At 38.0% G+C, this 22,441-nt stretch overlaps 1 protein-coding gene across 3 annotated transcripts in view; it reads right to left on the bottom strand.

Moving 5' to 3' along the window:
* Positions 1-22,163, bottom strand: part of slc26a2 (solute carrier family 26 member 2) — a 30,195-nt gene extending 8,032 nt beyond the window's left edge. The window contains exons 1-2 of one of the 3 annotated variants that reach the window (XM_087995419.1): positions 22,008-22,163; positions 3,552-4,175 (exon numbers count right to left, since the gene is read on the bottom strand). In XM_087995419.1, the coding sequence (XP_087851545.1) occupies positions 3,552-4,163 (612 nt within the window). In that variant the 5' untranslated portion in view covers positions 4,164-4,175; positions 22,008-22,163. Of the gene's footprint in view, positions 1-3,551; positions 4,176-7,902; positions 7,927-12,597; positions 12,621-22,007 lie in introns of those variants that run through there. The other 2 variants (XM_087995421.1, XM_087995420.1) reach the window with 2 other exon arrangements.
* Between the last annotated feature and the right edge of the window lie 278 nt (positions 22,164-22,441).

Raw genomic sequence — 22,441 nt, 5'->3', positions numbered from 1 at the left:
AAAACCTCTTTATTTAAAACAAATACATGCTGGAAATGAAACAAAAAACAGAAAATGTTGTAAATGCTCATAGTTAATTAATACCTGTAAAGAAAAAGATAATTGACACAGATATTTATCTATATAAAAGTTATACACAATACAAAGAGGTTTAAGCATGCAATCGTGGCTATTGTTAACAGTTTGTGGGAAGTCTTAATTGATTGCACTGAACTTCATGTCGTTACTGCTACAAATAGTAATGTTTTTGTCCAAAACAAGAACAGTACAATGGGAATCACAGCTTGTACTAAGGCATTATTTACTGTGCTCAGTTTACCTTTAACTGAGTTTAAGTCATAAGTCAACGTTCTAGTAGCACTTTTCTCATTTGTGAGGTAGATTCAGAAAAAAAAAGTCAAGTGGAATTATAGACAATTATTTTATTGAATCTCCTCAATGTCTTTTGAGAAAGGCTGTTGTCTTTTTTAAAAAAAAAAGGTTTTATACATACACAGCAACCATGCCAACATTGTTGCTTCACTAATATGAAGTGATCCAACATTCAAAAAATGGATACGGCTTCACATAATTACAATTCATAAGTTTGCAACCAGCAAAATGGAGTTCAAGTCGCATACCAGTAACTGCACACAAAATCCAGTGTGAAAATTCTGCTGACAGTGCTATACTGTCAGAAATTCCTTTTAATGGTTGGGACGACCTACATGTCCACAAGTGAACATAAAACACCCATTTCACTATTTTGAGCAAGGAAGTTACTCCCAGTGTTAGCTGTCCCTCAATTAAAGTTGAAAGCAGACCCATAGCTGATCATCATATTGCTGCAGGTTGGAGTTTGCTCTGTATATATTGTAGGAGGTATGGCAACCATTATAACACTGACTACACTTCAGACTCCTGTATCTTTTTTAATGAAATTATTGATTAACCCAGTCTAATTATACATTCCCAAGTCTAACATAGCATGTTCAATAGTTGGCTCCACAACATATGGAAAACAGTCAGAGTGCAATTTATGAACTCATCCTAAAAGCTATCTTTGTTAATTTGATTTGTCCAACCATAATGAAATTTAAAATTTATATGATTATTGAAGTGCTTTTTCTTAGATTACTATAATTTGTGATTTATATTCTATCCTACAGTGTCACTATTATGGGGGCTATGCACAATTCCAACTAATGATTTATATTGTTTATTTCTTATTTCCACCTAATCCAATTCTACACCTTGCTCTGAGTTAAGATCATGTCTTACTACTATACTGATGTCATTTTTTTGACAGAGATACATGATCTCCTTTTCGAGCTTATTATCCTTGAATATTCAGCTCCCAACCATGATCATCTTGCAAATAATTTATATACTGGTTAACATGAGCACCACCTTATCAAGTCAGAGTCATAGAGATGTACAGCATGGAAACAGATCCTTCGGTCCAACTCATCCATGCTGACCAGATAGTCTAAATTAATCTAGTCTCATTTGCCAGCACTTGGTCCATATCCCTCTAAACTCTTCCTATTCATATACCCATCCAGGTGCCTTTTAAATGTTGTAATTGTACCAGCTTCCACCACTTCCTCTGGCTGCTCAATCCATACATGCACTACTCTTTGCATGAAAAAGTTGCCCCTTAGGTCCCTTTTAAAATCTTTCCCCTCTCTCTCTAAACCTAGGCTGTCTAGTTCTAGAGTCCCCCACCCCAGGGAAGAGGCCTTGTCTATTGACCGTATCCAGGCCCCTCATGGTTTTATAAACCTTGAAAGGTCACCCCTCAGCCTCTGAAACCCCAAGGAAAAACAGCCTATTCAGCCTCTCCCTTCAGCTCAAACCCTCCAACCCTGGCAACATCCTTGTATGTCTTTTCTGAACCCTTTCAAGTTTCACAAAATCCTTCCTGTAGGAGGGAGACAGAATTGCACACGATATTCCAAAAATAGCTTTACTAATGTCCTGTAAGCTGCAACATGACCTCCCATCTCCTATACTCGATGTTGGATTGATTTATTCTTTTATAAAAGGGGTAAGAAATCTAAATTGCATAAAAATTCAGCTTAAAATCCAATTTGACCTTTTGTTTGAATTGAAATGGATAACAGAAAAAGGTAAATAAATAGAACGACCTGATAAAGGGGATGTGAACAGCCCTTGCCACTATAATAACGTAAACCTGCCAACAACTTGCAGTGTCCACACAAGTGCTGCCGAGATTGGAAATCTGGAAGGTGCCTTCAGAAATACTGCTGTACAGTGTAAGGGGCAACAATCCTCACAGAATGATTTCACTGCCAAATTGATATAATGTAAACTCACGAAAATTAGAATACTTCCTCACTAAAGATGGCTGGGAAATTTAGAAGTAAGTACACTTTTAGAAGGCAATGAGAACAGATTCTGCAGTAAATAATCTCTCTGGCCATAAAAATTTAATTTACAGGACTAAATTCCATTCTTCCAGAAATTGAAGATGGAGATGTAAAATCTTGAAGTCACACAGCAATTTAGAAGGCAACCATTTACTCCATTAAGCCCATTTTTTTCTCCAAAGCTGTGTGTTTCTTATATCATTATCTTGATCTTCTCTTTCCCAATCCTGGCATACTTTTCTGTACTTGAATTAAATTTAACTCCAAATCCATGCTTTATAGCACTTGGCTTAGACTTTGCATGTCTCAATGAAGATTCTATAATTTGAATGATTGTTGAGATGATTGCTTCATACCCTATTCTGTGCTTGTCTAGAAGATGTGGCAATGGGTAATGATGATAGATTTGAGCATGGTAGTGTTCTAAAACTAATGAAAACTCTTTTGTGGGCCACTGTAAGCAAGGGGGAAGAGGAACCATTCCAATGGTGCTTTGAGTTTAATAACTTTACTGATATAAACAGTCTTAAAATTTCCACCATTATTGTACCCAGGGATTTGTGAGCATAATCAATTATATGGCTTATGATTACAGTATTTTCAGTGCAGATCATGCAAGCAAGTATAATCATGCATCAAAATATTAGCCGATCTTTTATGGTTATCCAAACAAATTCTGCCTGATCTAAATTTCTTTGTGATACCAAAACAGACATCTCCAAATTATACAACCTTGCATACTTTTGAACCTCACTGATACCCATATTTTAACTTCTTGCAAATGCACTTGCTCAGGGGCTGTGTTAAAATTATGACCAGATTTCCTGGTACAGCTTGAGAAAAGATTGTTGGTGTTTTGTTAAGTTTTGCCGAGAACTTATTTTCACCTACCCTCATGCTGCCTTAAGTGAAGGCTCTCAAACACACTGTGCCTAATGTTCACAAATGAAACCCAAATAAGTTGAAACTTCAAGTTTTCACTAAAAGTCCCATGCCTTCTCTATCCCCAATTTTCTATTCAACCATATTCTAATGAGGAGATTTAACTGTAAGATAATTAGCAGAATTGATGTAGTTTTAGTTCCAACTCTCAAGGAATAAGTTTCAAATCTATCAAATAATCATTATATTGTGCATACAGTAAGCATCAATTTAGATTTAGATAAGTATTCAACTTACCTGATAGACACCAGCCATAAATGTCAAAGTAGAGCCAACGCGAATGGCAAAACAACTTCTGTCACAAAAATCCGTGGACTGGTTAAACATTTCTGATTGGGCAGTTTTATTAACATCATTGAGGTCAAACCCAAAGTACTGAACTTCTCGATCCACAACCTGGCCAATCATTAAGCAAAGCACACCAAAGATACCAACTGAAATATGCCTTGATGTTCCCATCAGAAAGTAGATTATGCAGGCAAAGAATGATGTGTAAAGCCCATATATTGGTTCCTGCCCTGCAAGCAATGAATAGGCTATTGACTGAGGGACAAGTAGGATGCCCACAATCAGTCCAGACATAATATCACCCAAAATCCATTCTTTCCATTTGTACTTTGGAAACCATCGTATAACAGGAAAGAGATCAACAAAAAAGTCTTTTGCCTTTGTTGGGGTGCAAGAACAGCACTTCTTCAGCTTTTTCACTGCAATCTTCTTCACATCTAATGCTTTCCTTTCTTGCTCTTCCAATATAACGGGAGAATATTTCCTGTTTTTCGCATTGACAGAGGGTGGTGTACTGAGAACCAACGTGCTGTCAGCATTATTAGCTTCCAAGGAAGTCATTCTGCAATTTGTCTAAACAAATAGAACGAATTAGTTAGTCTTGCTTATGCTCACTGAAGTAGCAAATCTCAACACATGTATGTAGCAAGGGATTACATTATCAAGTTTGATCCAAATAGTATAAGCAATATACTAACTATTATGAACCATAATCATGCAGTTGTCTTCCTTCCTTAAGAAATATTTAACTTATGGATCTAAGTTTGCTCACTGAACTGGAAAGTACATTTTCAGACTTTTTGTCACCATACTAGGTAACATCAGTGAGCCTCCGGTGAACATTGATGTTATTATCTGCTTTCTTTTATGTGTTTAGATTTCCTTGGGTTGGTGACATCATTTCCCATCCTTTTTTCTCAGAGGGTGGTAAATGGGGTCCAAGTCGATGTGTTTGTTGATAGAAGCATGGCATTCCAACCAGAACTCTATCAACAAACACATCGACTTGGACCTCATTTACCACCCTCTGGGAAAAAAAAGGGAAATGACAACACAGGAAATGACATCACCAACCCAAGGAAACCTAAACACAAATAAAAAGTGGATCATAACGTCAGTGCTTCACCGGAGGCTCACTGATGTTACCTAGTATGGTGACAAAACATCTGAAAAATGAACCTTCCAGTTCAGCGAGCAAACTTACATCCAGAACCTCAACCTGAGCTACAAATCTTCTCAAAACACGCTAATATTAAATTTATCAACTAACCAGACTATGTCTGCAACCAAGAAGCAAAAGGATATTAAAAAATTGAAACAAAAAAAAAATCATTTGGCAAGAACACGCACTGATTTTCAATATGCCCTTCAGAAGTTTAAGATAAAATAACGATTTACACATTTTTATAATATTTTTGTGGACACATTAAGTTTACAAATAATGTGTATAAGTTCATAAAATACAGAATTAGACCATTTGGCCCATCAAGTCAGTACTGTCGTTCGATCATGGCTGATATGTTCCTCATTCCCATTTTTCTGCCTTCTCTCCACAACTCTTCAACACATTACCAATTAAAAATCTGTCTAACTCCTCCTTAAAATTTACTCATTTTCCCAGCATCCATCACACTTTGGGATAGCAAATTCCACAGATTCACAGCCCTGAGAGAGCAGTAGTTTCTCCTCAACTCAGTTTTAAATTTGCTAACCCATAGTCTTATCCTCTCATCCTAGAATGCCCCACAAGAGGAAACATCCGCTGCAATTCTATTTTATCCAAACCTTTTATCATCTTGAGTACCTCAATTTGATTTCCCCTCATTCTTCTAAATTCCAGACAGTACTGCCCTGAATGGTTCAATCTTTCTTCATACGACAAACCCCTCATCGCTGGGATCAATTTCATGAACCGCCTCTGAACTGCCTCCAATGCATTACATCTTTACTCAAATAAGCGGACCAAGACTGTGCACAATACTCCAGGTGCAGTCGTAGCAATACCTTGTATAGTTGCAATAATGGATCCTTATCTTTATATTCTATCCCTTCAGCTAGAAAAGCCAACATTCCATTCGCTTTCTTTATTATCTGCTGTACCTGCATGCTTATTTCTGGTGACTCATGAATGAGTATACCTAGATTCCGCTGCATCAGACCACCCCATTGAGATAATAGGTCGCCTTCCATTTTTTGACCCAAATGCATGACCTTGCAGATCTCAGTGTTCAACTCCATCTGCCACATTTGGCTCACTCTCCTAACCTAGCTATATCCATTTGTAAGGTTCTCATTTCAACTGCCTGCCTATTTTTGTGTTGGCCACAAATCTGGCTATCGAACCTTCTTTCCCTGTATTCGCATTGTTAATGCAGATTATAAATAGCTGGGATCCAAGGACTGAAGCCTGTGGCACCCCACTAGTTATATCTTGCCATCCAGAGAGAAAAAAAAACTTATCATGACTCTCTATCTTCAGTCCATCAGCCAGTCATCTATCCAGGCTAAAACTCCCCCTAATCCCATATGATCCCACCTTGTGATTAACCTTTTGTGCAGCACCTTATCAAATGCCTTCTGCAAGTCCAGATAAATTACATCTACCGCATCCCCATTATCCAACTTGCTTGTTACATCTTTGAAGAACTCTAGCAAATTAGACAAACAGGATTTGCCCCTCATAAAACCGTACTGACACTGATGGATAGAGTTTGATTTTCCAAATGTCCCTATATTGTGTCCTCAATAATTGATTCTAACACTTTCCCAACAAATGTTAAACTAACTGGTCTTTAATTTCCTACATTTTGATTACCTTCCTATCTGAATAAGCATGTTATATTAGCCATTTTCCAATCCACTGGAGCCTGTGTGCATGATGTTTCATTTTCTAAAAATGCTTTAAAATGTTTAATACTATTTCATTATAGTCTAATGAGATTCAGTAATCAACGAATCTAAGAGTACATAGAGATCTTGATCAGATGGGCCAATAGGTATTTGATGCAGTTTAATTTAGATAAATGAGGCAAGATTTACATAGTTAATGGTAGGGAGTTGGGGTGTACTGTCAAACAGAGGGATCTATGGGTGCAGGTTCATAGTCCCCTGAAAGCAGTGTCGCATGTCGTCAAGTTGGTGAAGGCAGCGGTAGACATGCTTGCATTTATTGGTCAGAGCATCGAGTTTCAGAATTAGGCCATCATGTTGCGGCTGTACAATACATTGGTGAGGTCACTTTTGGAATACTGAGTACAATTCCAGTCGCCCTGCTGTAGAAAGAACATTGTTAAACTAAAAAGGGTTCAGAAAAACCTTCGAAGCTGCTGGGACTGGGGAGTTTGAGTTACAAGGAGGGTTTGGATAGGCTGGGACTTTTTTCCCCTGGAGCAGAGGCTGAGGGGTGACTATACAGAGGTTTAAAAAACCATGAGGGGCATAGATAACGTGATTACCAAGGTCTTTTTCCAAGGGTAGGGGACTACAAACCTAGAGAGAGTACATGTTTAAGCGAGGTGAAAGATTTTTTTTTTAAAAAAAGGACCTGAGCAGCAATATTTTCACACAGAAGGGTGCATGTGTGGAATGAGCTACCAAAGGAAGTGGTAGAGGCTAGTATAGTTACAACATTTAAATGACTTTTGGACAGATACAGGAATAGAAAAGATTTAGAGGGATATGGACCAAATACAGGCATTTGAGACTAGTTTAGTTTGGCAACATGGTCAACAAAGACAAATTGGACCAAAGGGCCTGTTTCTGTGTTGTATGACACTGTGACTCAACATTAGAGAAGACTGTATAACTCATATAGTAAAAATATTATTCATTCTATACAAGTAACTCCAGTAAATTTAATTATAAAGTACTTATGGTTTTCAGCTAGTAGACAAGTCTTAGAAATACACACTATAGGTCAACTTCATGGAACGAAGTGTTGATTTTAGTACACAAAATGCTAATCCCTTCACAAACCAAAGAAAATCAGCTGCTGCTCTATTTTTACAGAAAATGTGTACACAAGAGTGTTCAAGGACAATGTGTATATAACTATTTTAAAAGATGATAAATACTTCAGTTATAAAAGTATATAACCCTAAAGCTAGAACTTACAGCAATTTGTTGGTTATTACTACAACACAGATTATGATCTCGATTTAAACTTTTCTTTACCATTGCCTCTCAAGTTCCTAAAGGAAACTTCAAGGATAAACAAATCCTACAAGTCATTAATGAACAATTAAAAAGTCAGTGAAATTATCAATTGGGAAAATAAAACAGTAAATTATTTACAGCTTACTCTGCTTGCTTTGCTTTGAAGTTATTCAATTGCCTCACTACACGACAGACAACCAATAGTCTGGAATATGCGACTGTTGTGCAGAACCCAGTGGGAAGGGTCTACTTAATCAAGCACAATTTCACAATAAAGGATACAGTTCCAATTTCCCAGTACTCACTAGTTAAGGGCTATTTAAGCATTGCAGCATTCCATTGCTGACTGTTGCAACATATTCTAGTTGGAAAAACAAGTGCAAATTAAACCAACTTCTTGAGATGCCAAACTTGATCAATACCTATAATTTCATATATTCAATGCATTATCTTAAATGTTAATTTCAGACATAGACTTTATATAATTCAAAATCGTTCTGACTCATCTATGTACTTGCCCAAACATTTTTCCATCAGATTTTCATGATAAGGTCTATATTGTCAGGAAATAGCATATCCTCTGACTCACAAGTTGGTGAATATTGCGATTCCTTCTCAGAAATTAACATGGCTGTGATAAACCTGATACCTTTTATTGTCTGAATGCTTATTTGACAGAAGCTTAAAGTGAAGCAGGTCTTATTGCAAGCATAAAGATACCTGAGCAATCTTGATTGTGATGTACTCTCTTCTGAAAAAAGCCAAACTCAATTTCAAGCATTTCATCTAGAACATTTTAAAAAACTTCAACATCTACCAAGTAACCTGCTAGTTTTAAGTTGTTAAAGGATACAACTGAATTTCTAGCTTTAGTTGCTACTTGTACTTGGTTGGTCATGACAGAAGACTGTTTATTTTGGAAGGGATCACATCCAGATATATCTTAAGCATCTCTTATATGAACTAAATTTAATCATGCGACAGAGACAGACAAACACAGAGAGAGAGAGAGAGAGAGAGAGAGAGAGAGAGAGAGAGAGAGAGAGAGAGAGAGAGAGAGAGAGAGAGAGAGAGAGAGAGAGATGTTGTCTATGGAGACATCTACAGGCTGAGCAATAGGAGCCTATCTAGAAATTCCTCTAAATTTATAGTAGCCAAGGTGAGTCTCAATTACAGAAATTGTCAGCTCTTTTGTGTAATGTGTGTGCAAGAGGCAGTTTAGAGTCAAAGATGTACAGCATGGAAACAGACCCTTCGGTCCAACTCATCCATGCCGACCAGATATCCTATATTAATCTAGTCACATTTGCCAGCACTTACCCCATATCCCTCTCAACCCTTCCTATTCATATACCCATCCAGGTGCCTTTTAAAAATGTAATTGTACTAGCTTCCACCAGTTCCTTTCTTGGGTGGACTATTTACTTTTCATTTAAGTATACACTAAAGGACTCAGCAGAGTGCCAAGAGGTAAGTTGTGAGAAGGAGGTGCATTTATTCCACAGATCACGGATTATGCCTCCATTTATTGTTAGCAAAAATGGAGTTTAAAAAAAAGGTACCATCCTTTCTCAAGGAATTTTTCTCTGTGCTCCACCCAGAACATTTACACCCAAATAGGAAAAACTGACCCAAAAATGAAAGATTCAACTTTACCCCAAATGTGTCTCATTTCAGATATGGGAAGTATCAGTAATCCTTTGCAAATACCTTTGCACAATTCTGGTATCAAATCAAGGCTTTTCTCTTTAAAAAAGAAAGTGACACATTCAATTGAACTCAACTTTTCTTAGCACCTCCTACACTTTAATCTTCATCTTGGTGTTTCCTCTAAACATCCTCATCCTTGTTCTTAACCCCCTGCAAACCTGGCCATCGTTCATTGTTTCTGGACTCTACAGATCCACTACATCCTTCTGTTTTCACCACTGCCCAAGGAGGAAGGCCTCTTGCTCCATCTCCCAAACAGCCCCATTCCTGCAGTCCATTTGTCAGACATTTCTGCCATTGTCAATCTGGTTTACCTGGATCTTGACCTTGACCTTGCCTGTGATACTTTGTTCAAGACAATTCAATCACTGCCTCCTTCCCTAAGCTCACTTCTTTGTACAGACCTGATCATCACTTCATTGGACATTATAGAAGGACTAGCTTCAGCACACTGAGCTGATAACTCATCTCCTTATAGAATTAGATGTTTATAGCACAGCAGGAGGCCATTCAGTCCATCATCTTTATGCCTGTCAACAAAGATTGGATTACACAAATCCCGTTTCCAATTCTCAGCATATAGCCCTGCAAAGCTTTGGCAACATAACTAAATATATAAACAGTATGAGAGTTCTGACTCAACCACCCTTTCAGGTAACGAGTTCCACACTTCCATCACCCTTCAAGTAAGAACATTTCAAATATCCTCCTATTTCTTATCTTAAATTTATGCCTACTAGATATTGACGCCTCTATTACTTGAAAAAGTGCCTTCCTATCCACCCTATCAATTCCCCTCAATCTTATAAGCCTCCATCAGTATCCCTTCTCAACCTTTGCTGCTCTCAGGAAAATAACTCCAGCCTATCTTTCCTCACAGCTTAGACCCCCTACTCAGGCAGCATCCTGGTAAATCTCCTCTGCATCCTCTAAAAGGGAAAATCACATCCATCTTGTAAAATGTGGTTACCAGAACTGCATTAAGTATTTCAGTTGTGGCCTAACCAGAATTTTATATAGTTATAGCATAACCTCTTTGCTTTTGTATTCTATATCTCAGCTAATTAAGATGAATACCTTGTATGCTTTCTTAACCACCTTTCCTATCTGCCCTGTTACCTTCAAGGATCTTTGGATATGCATATCAAGATCCTGTTGATCTTCAGTACTTTCTAGGGTCTTATCATTCATAGTATAATCTCTATGACATTACCTCATGATATTTCAGGCTGAATTTCAATTGCCCACCTGACCAGCTGTAGTTCTCCTCATTCCATTTACAGCTATCGTCACTATTTAGCACTATTAATTTTCATGTCATCTGTGAATGCTTTGATCATACCATGTACATTTAATGATTTGGACTTAAATGTACGTCACGAACAGCAAAGGCCCCAGTACTGACCTGAACCCATATGATATCTCAGATTCCCAGTCAAGTGCCAGATCCAACTTAAACAGATCATTCGTCATTTTGATTTATTTTAATTAGCCAAATTATCCACTACTTTTTTTTCAGGCTTACAGTACAATGCCACTATTCAGTTTCAATCCAGAATAATCAATCACTTTAACCATCATCTGACATTACTTCCAACATTAACTGTGGTGTGCACATCCTTTTCTGAGCACCTCATCCTCTTCCAGCATCAGACCCAACCAAACCAGTATCTCTATCTATTGGCAATTTCTTGCTCACCTCTCTTTCTTTTCAACCTAGTGATTCATTTCATTTTTTCATCACCCTTCCTCTCAACTGCCTTCCTGACCTCCACATAATCCAATCTACACAAAAATTTCCCTTTCCTCATGCACTATTTCAAAATCACTGTCAAAGCCACTCTCTTCAAACCCACTTGTCCTATGCAACCAATAGCCCATTTCCCCATCTAGTTCTTCTTAAATGTTCAAAAGCATCAATCCCCACCAGCATTGTGTCCACCCCTGGAAGGTGACACCCAATTCAGCAGAAAAGACATCAGCCAGTTACAAGTGGTACTCCATGTGTTTCTAACAATCATACAATCAACCTCCTCAACCTTTCCACAACCACTGAGATTTGATGACACTTTTTTAAAAAATATAAATATTTTTATTAAACATTTTTTCAAATCTTTCACAAAACAACTATAAGATAAAGATGGTACAACGAGGTCATATCACAATACTATTAATGATAAACTACCTACTATTCTACCAGGACAAACTATCTACTTAACTTAAATTAAACTACAATCAGATTAAATAAAAATTAAATAAAGCCGAATTCCAAATTAGCTTAAATCACATTACTGTATTCTATTTCACTCACCATACCTACACTAAAGCTCCCAGCCCTAGGGGCACCAGTCATTGTTCCTGTTCCCCCCCCCTCCCCCCTTCAGGACCCCACAGGCACCCAAACTGATTCCCATGGTTATATCACAGCCCTATGCCGATAAATCTGCGTCAATATAATTTAGAAAGGGCCATGTCTTATAAAACTGTTCGGTTTTGTGGTGCACCATATTTGAGAGGTAGTCTTGGGAGAGATGTTCTATCACCAGCCTGCGCCACCCCATAAGACCTGGGGTTTTGCCAACATCCAATTCATTAAAATTTTCTTCCTCGCACTTTGTGTAGCATTCTTACCCAATCTGTTCCCGTGTTTCCCCAAAGAGGAAAAATTTGGCAACCTCAGAAGAAGAAATACTGGGTCCACTTTGACTTCAATTCCCAGGATTTCCTTCAGCTTGTTTATTATGGCACTCTAGGATCTCCAGATCTTGCAACATGACCAATAGCAGTATGCGAGATTGCCTACGCTAATTTTACATTTGGGACACCCTGGAGATGCTCCCCTCTGAACTTAGCTAGCTTCTCTGGCGCCATGTGAGCCTAGTGTAAAATTTTCAAGAGCGTGGCCTGTGCTTTGTTAACATATTGAGATTTTCTTTACATTTTCCCATGTATCTTCCCATGTTTCCAATGAAATATCCTTTCCTAGTTCCCGATTCCAAGTCCTACAGAGTCTCTCCACATCTTTAGTCAGAGAGTGTAGTAAGGGTATGGAATGCTTTGCCTGCAATGGTAATAGATTTGCCAACATTAAGTACATTTAAGTAGTCATTGGACAAGCATATGGACATACATGGAATAGTGTAGGTTAGATAGGTTTCAGATTGGTATGACAGGTTGGCGCAACATCGATGGCCGAAGGACCTGTACTGCATTGTAATGTTTTATGTTGTATCTCCTAAGGCACGTCCTTTCTGTAAATGATACAAAGTACGAACTGAAAGAGCGCCCATGCACCGGAGCACTCTTCTCCACGTCTGACTTGCAAGGGTGAGCAAACAGTGTGGTCTTCCTCCGTATACAATCCCTTATCTGAAAAGTACCAGAACAGGTCCCTATTAGGCAATCCATATTTCTTATTTAGCTGGACATTTAGATGTCCCCTTGAATACATCTCCCAAACAAGAGATTCCCTCCTTATTCTCCCTTGGCTTAAAGCTGGAATCCATGGTGCGAGGTTTAAATCCTTGGGCTCCCACCAACAGGGTAAACAGTGAGGTCTTAAGCCAATTGCCCTCGTCTAACCTCATTATCCTCCAAAGCTTTCACCGAATTTTTTTTAAAAATGATTGAGCAGTATAAGAGCCCAATCATGGATTCCATCTTATCCATGAATAATAGATTAACTAGGGGACATCTCGACTGAGAGGTTTCAATGTCAAGCTAAATCGATTCGGAATCCTCCTGTACCCAGTCACCCACACCTGCTAACAGAGCACTTACTTGATATCTCTTTAAGTCCAGAAGGTCCACCCTACCTCACCCTGAGGGAGCTACAACTTAGTAAAATTTAATTAGGGGGTGTCTGCTACATGAAATAAAGGATCCTAGCTAACCATTGAGCCTCCGTAACACTCATCTGGGTAGCAACAATGGAATCATTCTCATGGGGTACAACAGGCGAGGAAGAACATTCACTTTAATCAGGGCCAATTGGCCTAAGAATTACACTATACTCCTTAAATGTGCAGAATTAGTAGGGAAACTAACATTTCATGATTAATTTAGCTTAGTTATAATCACATAATTAAAAACACATTTATTGATTAATCTCAGTCTTCTGCTTAACAATAGCTAATTTAGATATTGACACTAACTTCATGTGACACTGTTTAACCTCATTTGACAAAAAAACTTTTGTTGTACAATCTGAGAACAAATTTCACAGCTGAATTTACCGAAATTCAAATTAAGTCAGCATATTAATAGTTCTTTATTCCTAATGGACGTAGTGCACCATGACAATAGATCCAAATCCATTTTAACATCTACACCAAGCTCTACCTCTGCTTTTGACTCCTTAGCCAACACCTATGTCTATCTGATATCAACTCCTGAATGAGTTAGGACTTTCTAAAGCTAATTATCTGGAAGGTCAATATTAGTTTTGGTTCCAGTAACAAGCTCTTCTGCTTTGCCACTGATTCTTTTAGGACAGTCACAATCTTTAGGTTGAACCCTGGTTATTTGCATTCTTGACATTCTATTTGACCCTGGACTGCTTGTTAAACAAATCATGTCCTATCTAATATTAACACTACTCTATTTTTACCATTGAAACATTGCCCACCTCTGCCCTGAGCTGAGCTCCTTCACTTCCAAAAAAACATTACACAAGCTTTTAAATTTTGATCTATCATCCAAACAAAAAAGAAAGTCACTCCTTAGAAGCTGGAAGAATCACGATCCACTTTTACAAAGAGTTAGTCAGACAGTTTGGCCAATGAATTAGTCCTTGACTAATTATCAAATTAGAACTTAACATCAGGAATGTAATCATAAATGTTACATCAAATATTTCATACCTATCTGCTTTGTATTGATTGAATTGAATTAAATTGAATAATCTCATTTCATTTCAAGATATTTTCATTCGAAGTAATTCAAAAAAAGCTATCTTCACAGGTTCTCGAGATGTAGGGTTGTCTTACAAGCAAAGGTTGAGCAAGTTAGGTCTATTCACATTGCAGTTTGGAAGAATGACAAGTGCATACAAGAAACTGAGGGGAATGAAGGGGTGAATACTGAGAAGACACCTTCTCTTTGTGGGGGAGTCTAGTATGAGAAGATTCAGTTTAAATACAAAAGATAGAGATGAGAACTTACTTTTCCAACTTAAAGTGTTATTAGTCTGAAAAATCCATTCCCCAGATTACAGTGGAAGCTGCTGCCATTGAATACAGTCATGGCTTCGGTCCAACCAGTCCATGTTGACCATTATTCCAAACAAAACTAATCCCACCTGCCTGTGATTGACTCACACCTCTCCAATCATTTCTTATTCATGTACTTATCCAAATTTCTTTTAAATGATACAACTGTACCTGCATGCACCACTTCTTTTGGAAGTTCATTTCACACATGAACCATTCTGTGCATGGTTTGTCCCTCCTTTCCATTTTATAAATTTTTCTTGTCTCACTGTAAAAATATGCTCCCTAATATTGAAATCACCCACCACAGGGAAAATACATCTGCCATTCACCTTATCTATATCCCTCATGATTTTATAAACCTCAATAAGGTCACCCCCTAACCTTCTACATTCCAAATGAAAAAAAAAGTCCCAGCCTATCTTTATAACTCAAATCCTCCATTCCTGTTAACATCCTAGTAAATCTTTTCTGAACCTTCTTCAAATTAACAATATCCTTCCTATAATAGGGTGACCAGAACTGGACACAGTCCCCCAGAAGAGGCTTCACCAATGTCCTGTATAATCTCAACATAACGTCCCAACTCTTATACGTAAATGGCAAAAGTTATTAGCTTGACCCACTTGGTAGCTGAAACTCTCATCTGAATCAAATGTTAAATGGGGTCAAGCTCCCACCCTGGAATTAAGTTTATGCCTTACACAATTTCAATACTAAGAATGCTGCATTGCTGGAAAATATCAGACTCAGAAAAAGGTCCATTTGAGCAGCTCAGATGGATGGTTAAGATTGCGTGGCACAGTTCAAATAACATCAAGCAGCATGCCAAGGGGTCTATCAACATTTCTCCTGAAAAGAATATCACCATTTTAGTCTTAATGCATAAGGTGCTTAAAAAAAAAAGAGCAGTAATAATTCAAAACATTTACTTAGCAATTCTGGCACATGTCCACATCACAAAATGTTCCTGGCTGGTGATAGAGAACTAAAACTACCCCACAGTTTTACCACCAGTTACACCTTCCCGTCAAAAATCCTCCAGCCAGGAACGTTCAATAGTGCTGACTGAATTTTGGACACTATCCACTGCAAATTAATATTTTACATTGTTACTACATTCTGAAACTGTAATCTGATAGAAAATGTGGGAACCTTTCCAAAATGTGCTTTCATACAGAGCTAAAAATTTGGGTGCCAAATTCAAAGTCATTTTTTTCAGAGATGTTAATCATTTTATAAGCAGCACCAACAGCAGTTTCTTGTAATGCACCTGACCTGCTTAATTTTAACAGTTTTACGTCGAGATAAAACCATTTTATTATTCGCATAGAAAGTTGTGAAGAGAATTATGGAAGTATGATAGCAATTGAAGGTTGACCATGAAACAAATTTCAATCTAGACATTATATATGAAACAATACACATTAATAATATCTTAAAAAATACTGGTAAGTCTTATTTTTAAAATAACATTTCAGTATAAGAGGTAATACAGTCAAAGAATATGAATTTACTAATTTTATCTTTCACATCTTATGATGAGTGGTAATATGACAATGTGAATTTCTTGTTGATTATACCAAAACAACAAGATTAGAATATATCTAATTGTAAATTTTGGTAACATTTTCTGAGCCACTATTTTTGATATATAGCAAAGAAACAAATTCCTTTCTACAGGTCTGGAATTTGCGTTTGTAAATGTCAAAACTGTCAGCGCTCGCCACCATTACTATGTTCAACCAATAGCAATTTCTACCATGCTTTTGCATGCTTAAAACATACAAAGCTGGAACTCACTGTTAGATATACCCTGTCCCCCATGTTACGCTATTGCTGTCTTCACAGATGTAATCAATACTAATTCACTGATTCTGTGTTAAGTTCAAATTTGATTTTTTTTGGTATAAATGAAGAGAAATGACTTACAGATGCAATTGAGCTTTTAAACAATATGGCCATTCATAACTCTTCAAACAACCTTTCTTGCCCTGAAAAGCTTATTTTGCAAGTATGGGGTTTTATTCCTCTGAAGATTAAGTTGAAAATTGTATGATTTTTACATATTTTAAATTTATGATTTTTCAGTTTATTTTTAAGTCAGTATGTAAACCTCAATCTGGATTTGCCTTTTTTCTGGGTAGTGATTATACTGCAAATTCGAAGAACAAGGTGATGCCCTAGTGATATTATTGCTGGATTAAACTATTGTAGATGGTTGTAAAGGCCCATTTTGTTCACTAAACGTTCTTAGGGAAGGGAACAGTTGTCCTTACCTGAATCATGGAATCCCTGCAGCATGGAAGCAAATGATGGGTAATTTAGCATGGCAAAATCACCTAACCTGCACATCTTTGTACTAGGGAGGAAACCAGAGCACCCGGAGGAAACCCACACAGGCACGAGGAGAATGTAGAAGCTCCACACAGACAGTTGCCCAAGAGTGGAATCGAACCCAGATCCCTGGCACTGTGAAGCAGCAGTGCCACTGAGCCACCGAGCTGCACCAATAGACCTGGGTCTGGCCTAAACGTGCTTTCAGACCCACTGTAATGTAGTTGACTCTTAATTGTCCTCTGCACAATTAGGGAGGATATCCGCATTCCATGAAAAAACAAATCCCTACTTTACAGTCTGTGAGAAATCTTCAACTTAATTGACTGATCTCTGTTGGAGGATGCCAGAGGTGACACTAAATTTATAGTCACATAAAAAGAGGGAATTCATGGTCTGTGGTAGTTAAATCTTAGGAAGCCACATTTTGGAAAGTCAGAGTGTGCGCGGTCCCTTTGTGATTGATAAATCCACACCTATTAATGTAAAGTTAAAGTCACCATACTCTTACTGGACCACAGGGCCGCTCTCTCACAAAAGAGAGACAACTAGTGGTGGTTTAACCGGAAGGTCACCAAGGAGAGGAGGTTGAGAGAAGAACAATCTCCTAGTAACCTCAGCTGGTGCAGGAATTGAACTAATACTGCAAACCAGCCATACGCTAATCAACCTCTTCTGTAAATGTAGTGACACTAAAAAAAAAGCAAACACAGGAAGAAAACTAACTTCTTTTCCACAAACAAAAACTACTTAACTTAAGGGACTGATTACACAAAAACTCCATTATACTGACAAAGGCATGTATGAGGATTTTAACCTTAGTGACAGATGCATCTATAAATCCTCATTTATTATTGGAAGCAGACAACAGATATTTAAGATGACAGTTAATAATCAGGAAAGAACCTGGGACTGCCTTACTTTCTGAATAATATTGGAAAATTCAATGCTTCACAATAACACAAAATTAATTTACAACTAGTCACCATTGTACATGGGTGAATACAGCAGTAATGATCAGCACAAAATGATCCAAAATATAATACTCTGATTGGCTAATTCTTTATTTGATGCTATTAGTCAAGCTCAGAAGATGGCCTAGATATGTATTCCTGTCTTAAATGCATAAACCAAGAGAAAAAAAAAGGCAATCTGGGGTCTTGGCTTAAGGCTTAATGGCTCATCAGACAATGAAAAAGGCCTTTCCTGTAAATTCTGTAGCAAGTCCTGATAGGAGATTGGAAATCAATTTCCTCTGACTAAGAACCCAGGATTCTACCAGTCAAATCAAGCCAACTTTATCACCTAATTACAGGAAGAAATGTTTCACTGAAGTTTACTTACGTTTTGATGCACTAGCATGGTCTACAGTCATGCTCAAGATCTGAAGCAATGCAATTACAAACCAGCTAACTTAGTGAAGGTATCAAGACCATGACACTGGTGTATATACTATACAAATCTAACAGTTGGTTGTAATCACCACAGGGTGGCAATACACTGTTGAAACTGTAATTAGTAATAAAGAGATTGTTATCTCTGTTCCAACAAATTGATTCAGATAAAAATGATTAAAGTAAATTAAAATATTGTTATAATGTAACCCTGTAATCATCTTAGTGAACTTTTTCAAGTAGCAGCATCTAGACCTGCTTTTGTTCCCAATGCTGTCAATCCACCTCTTCAACATTGCAGATTATTTCCATCATATCATTTACAACAGACAAACAGCTAGGTACACCTATTGCTTAACAGTCATAACTTGGACTATTTTCTGCTCACCAAGCTGTACTTAGCAACTGAAATAATCCAAATAGACCAGTGCTTGGGGAGTGCATTAATGATTCCACATCTCATCTGCAAACAGTTTCCCCAGTAAAATAAATTCTGTTGCTACTTTGGAATTTCTGCCAACTTCTCACGAGGCAACAGACATTGTTTCAAAGGGATCCTGCATTCTGCAGAGGCAGAGCCACCAGATTATCATCTTATGATTGTATTGCTGAATTATTTGTACAAGTCCACCATCTACTCTTTCTGTGCCATTCATGTCCAGTCATAGAGTCTTAGAGATGTACAGCTCAGTCCAACTCATCCATGCCGACTAGATATCCAAAACTGTCCCATTTGCCAGCACTCGGCCCATATGGCCCTCTAAACCATTCTATTCATATACCCATCCAGATGCCTTTTTAAAAAGTTATTATACTGGCCTCAACCATTTCCTCTGGCAGCTCATTCCATAACGTACCACTCATTGGACGAAAAGGTTGCCTCTTAGTTCCCTTTTAAATCTTTCCCGTCTCACCTCAAACCTACAGCCTCCAGTTTTGGACTCCCTTAGCCTCAGGAAAAGACTGGCTATTCACCGTATCCATGCTCCTAATTATTTCATCAACCGCTGCAGAGGTTCGCCATCAGCTTCCAACGCTCCAGGAAAAATAGCCCCAGCCTATTTAGCCTTTGCCTATTGCTGAAACCCTCCAATCCTGGCAACATCCTTGTAAATCTTTTCTGAATCTCTTCAAATTTCACAACATCTTTCCTATAGCAGAGGAATTCAATGCAGTATTTCAAAAGTGGCTTACCCAATGTTCTGTACACCCAACTCCTACACTCAAGTACTGACCAATAAAGGCAAGCATACCAAATGAAACAATTAACTAATCAAAAAATTACATTGAAACGCCTGATGTAACATTTGGGCTTTGAACATTCCACAATGTTAAACAAATAGTTAAAAGTATTTGGATATAATTATAATTGCACTTTTGACTTAGCAACAGTTATGCAAGGCATATTTACAGTAAACAAGTGCCACAATAACACAAATATTATGGAATTATGTCCTTTGATGGGAAGTGGGGGTAGCGGTGATAGCTCATTGACAAGATAACTAGCATGTGGATTAGGTTAAAGCCAGCGACACAGAGTTTGATCCAAATTCCAGCCGAGTAGTCCTACCCACGAAATAAAAAGCATCACAGCACATTCCCAAGGATCCACAACTAATTACCAAAGAACAACCTTGGGGTAAGAATTCAATGTCCTGATCTTCCTTGAAGAAAGTTGAAGACTGAAGTTATTTCCTTACAATTTGCCTTTTATAAACAGGCTTCAAATGCTTACAAAATTCTTATTCAATAATCTAACAATGATTTTGAAAAAGCCCACCACCACCTCAACAGAAAATATTGATCCAGCCTAATTTACGAAGCCATGATCAGATTCGTTTTTTTAAAGAATGATAAAAAGTTTATTTTAGTTTCCATATACACTGAAATGGTAATGGGACATTAACATATAAAAATAAAAAGTGTGACTCGCTATATGACATTGCTGATCATGTCTGCCATGACAATATTAAAAACATTTAGCACCAAGACATGTCGGTTAAACATAACAGATGGAGCAAACAAACTTATTGGAATCACTACAGCTGAGCTGATAACATTTTCACTGAGTTCCGAGAGTCAGCGTACAAGTTCAACTCCAGTTTAGAGTAGAAAAGTCAAGGCTAACACTTTGTCTTGTACTGCGCTGTTATACTGTCAGAGATGCCATAATTTGGATATGACATTAAACCAGGGCCCCGTTATCCCTCTCCAGTGGGCATAATATAATCCCATGGCGCTATTTCAAAAGAAGAGCAGGGACTTATCCCCAGTGCCCTGGCCAATATTTATCCCTCAAATCAACAATAAAAACAGATTATCTGGTCATTATCAGATTGTGGGAATTTGTTGTGCACACATTAACTGGTATGCTTCCTATATTCCAAGCGTTAACACACTTCAAAAAGTACTTCATTGGTTATAAAGTGCTTGGACACATTCTCGGTAATGAAAAGCACCAGATAAAAACAGATTATTTTTATTATTACCCATTTTAGGCAGGGAGTTCCAGATCCTATCATCCTCTGGGTGAAAAGATTTGCTTCCTCTCCCGTCTAACCATTCTAACAATTTATTTAAACCTATGTTTTTTGAGCACGAGCAGTTGTTAGCAAGTCCAGAAAGTTAGACCATTTTTTGAACAGCGTCACCTATACCCCCTCCCCACAGCCAAATAAAGACAGGCCAATGTTAGTACATTTGTAATACTTGTTCAAACTGTTGGGCCTTAACTGCCTTGTTCAATAAGAATTTGGCTGAATCCAAGCTCTTCCTGGAAGTTAATCACCATTCTAAGGAAGATTGCATTGTGTCCCTTTTGGGCCACTGATGTTTCTGTACCAAAAGGCCAAGCAACAACAAAACTGCATTAGCTTCAGCAATTAAGTAACTGAAAAAAGTTTGTGTCGCTCCATTAAGGTTTGCATAGTATATGCAGAACTTCATTCTGCTCTGTCTGTTACTAAACTTTCCGACAGGGAAAGGTCAGAACGTGCAAACCCAGTTTCAACTAATTGCCAACAGATCAAGCCGAAAAGCCAACTCTGATGAAAGGTCACCGACTTGAAAAATTAACCGTTCCTCACTCCATAGATGTTGTCAGGCCTGCTGAATGTTTACCGCAGTTTTGATCTTAAATTTTTAGATTCCCCTGGGTTAGTTTCAATTTCACACAAACTCGCACAAAATTAACTGAATATCCAATCCGCTTTCGCTTTAAGATAAAACAAGAGGTGTGTCACAGATCACCTTCAGGCAGAAAGCATTAATACAAATAAACTTTTCCTGCTTGACAGGTACCTGCGACATCACAAAAGAACCTACTGTCACACCATCAGGCAGTGGTATTGATTACTGGGGCATCTGATTAAGTTATCTTTAACTTTCAAAAGGACAGCGTCTGACATCCAGAAGGAATTATTAGCAGATTTGTTTTGAAAGGTGCAGAAGTGGTTTTGATCACGGTTAACTAAGGAAACTATTAAACTATTGAGTAATTAACAGCATGGAAACAGAAGGCGCGATCCCGTGCTGCTCAATTTCAATGAAACCAACTCACGGAATTGCATCGCTGCACAATGAAAAAAAACCACACTCACCTACTGCCAGGTTGAGCAATGATTACAATGTAACAAGTAATCACAGCCTTGTTACAAGTGAAACAATGTAACAAACGGGAGCAATATTTCTTGCCGGCGACAAATACCCACTGGGTCATTGGCCACGTACAGCCATCCCCGGCCATACGCCGGGAAACGTCACCGTTGTGGGCGGGGATGGCTGCAGCCCCGCCTACCACTCCCACCTGATTGGCCAGGGCTCCGATCATGTGCCGCCGCTCACGGACCTGTATGAGGACTGGCCAGGATGAGCTCCGCCCATTCATTGGATATGAGTGTGACAAATGGCTCCTGTATAAGTACAACTGATTTTGCCGCTTCAACTGTTGCAGATTTACTTTTTGCTAATTCAGATTTCCCTTCATATTCAATCTAATATCCAAAGCATACTTTGTAATACTTCAGAAACTTAC

The sequence above is a fragment of the Chiloscyllium plagiosum genome, unplaced genomic scaffold, assembly GCF_037043375.1.
Source record: "Chiloscyllium plagiosum isolate Xiang-an unplaced genomic scaffold, Cpla_swu_hap1 HiC_scaffold_16, whole genome shotgun sequence".
NCBI classification, from domain to species: Eukaryota; Metazoa; Chordata; class Chondrichthyes; order Orectolobiformes; family Hemiscylliidae; genus Chiloscyllium; species Chiloscyllium plagiosum.
This window is presented reverse-complemented; position numbering and strand designations above follow the sequence as displayed.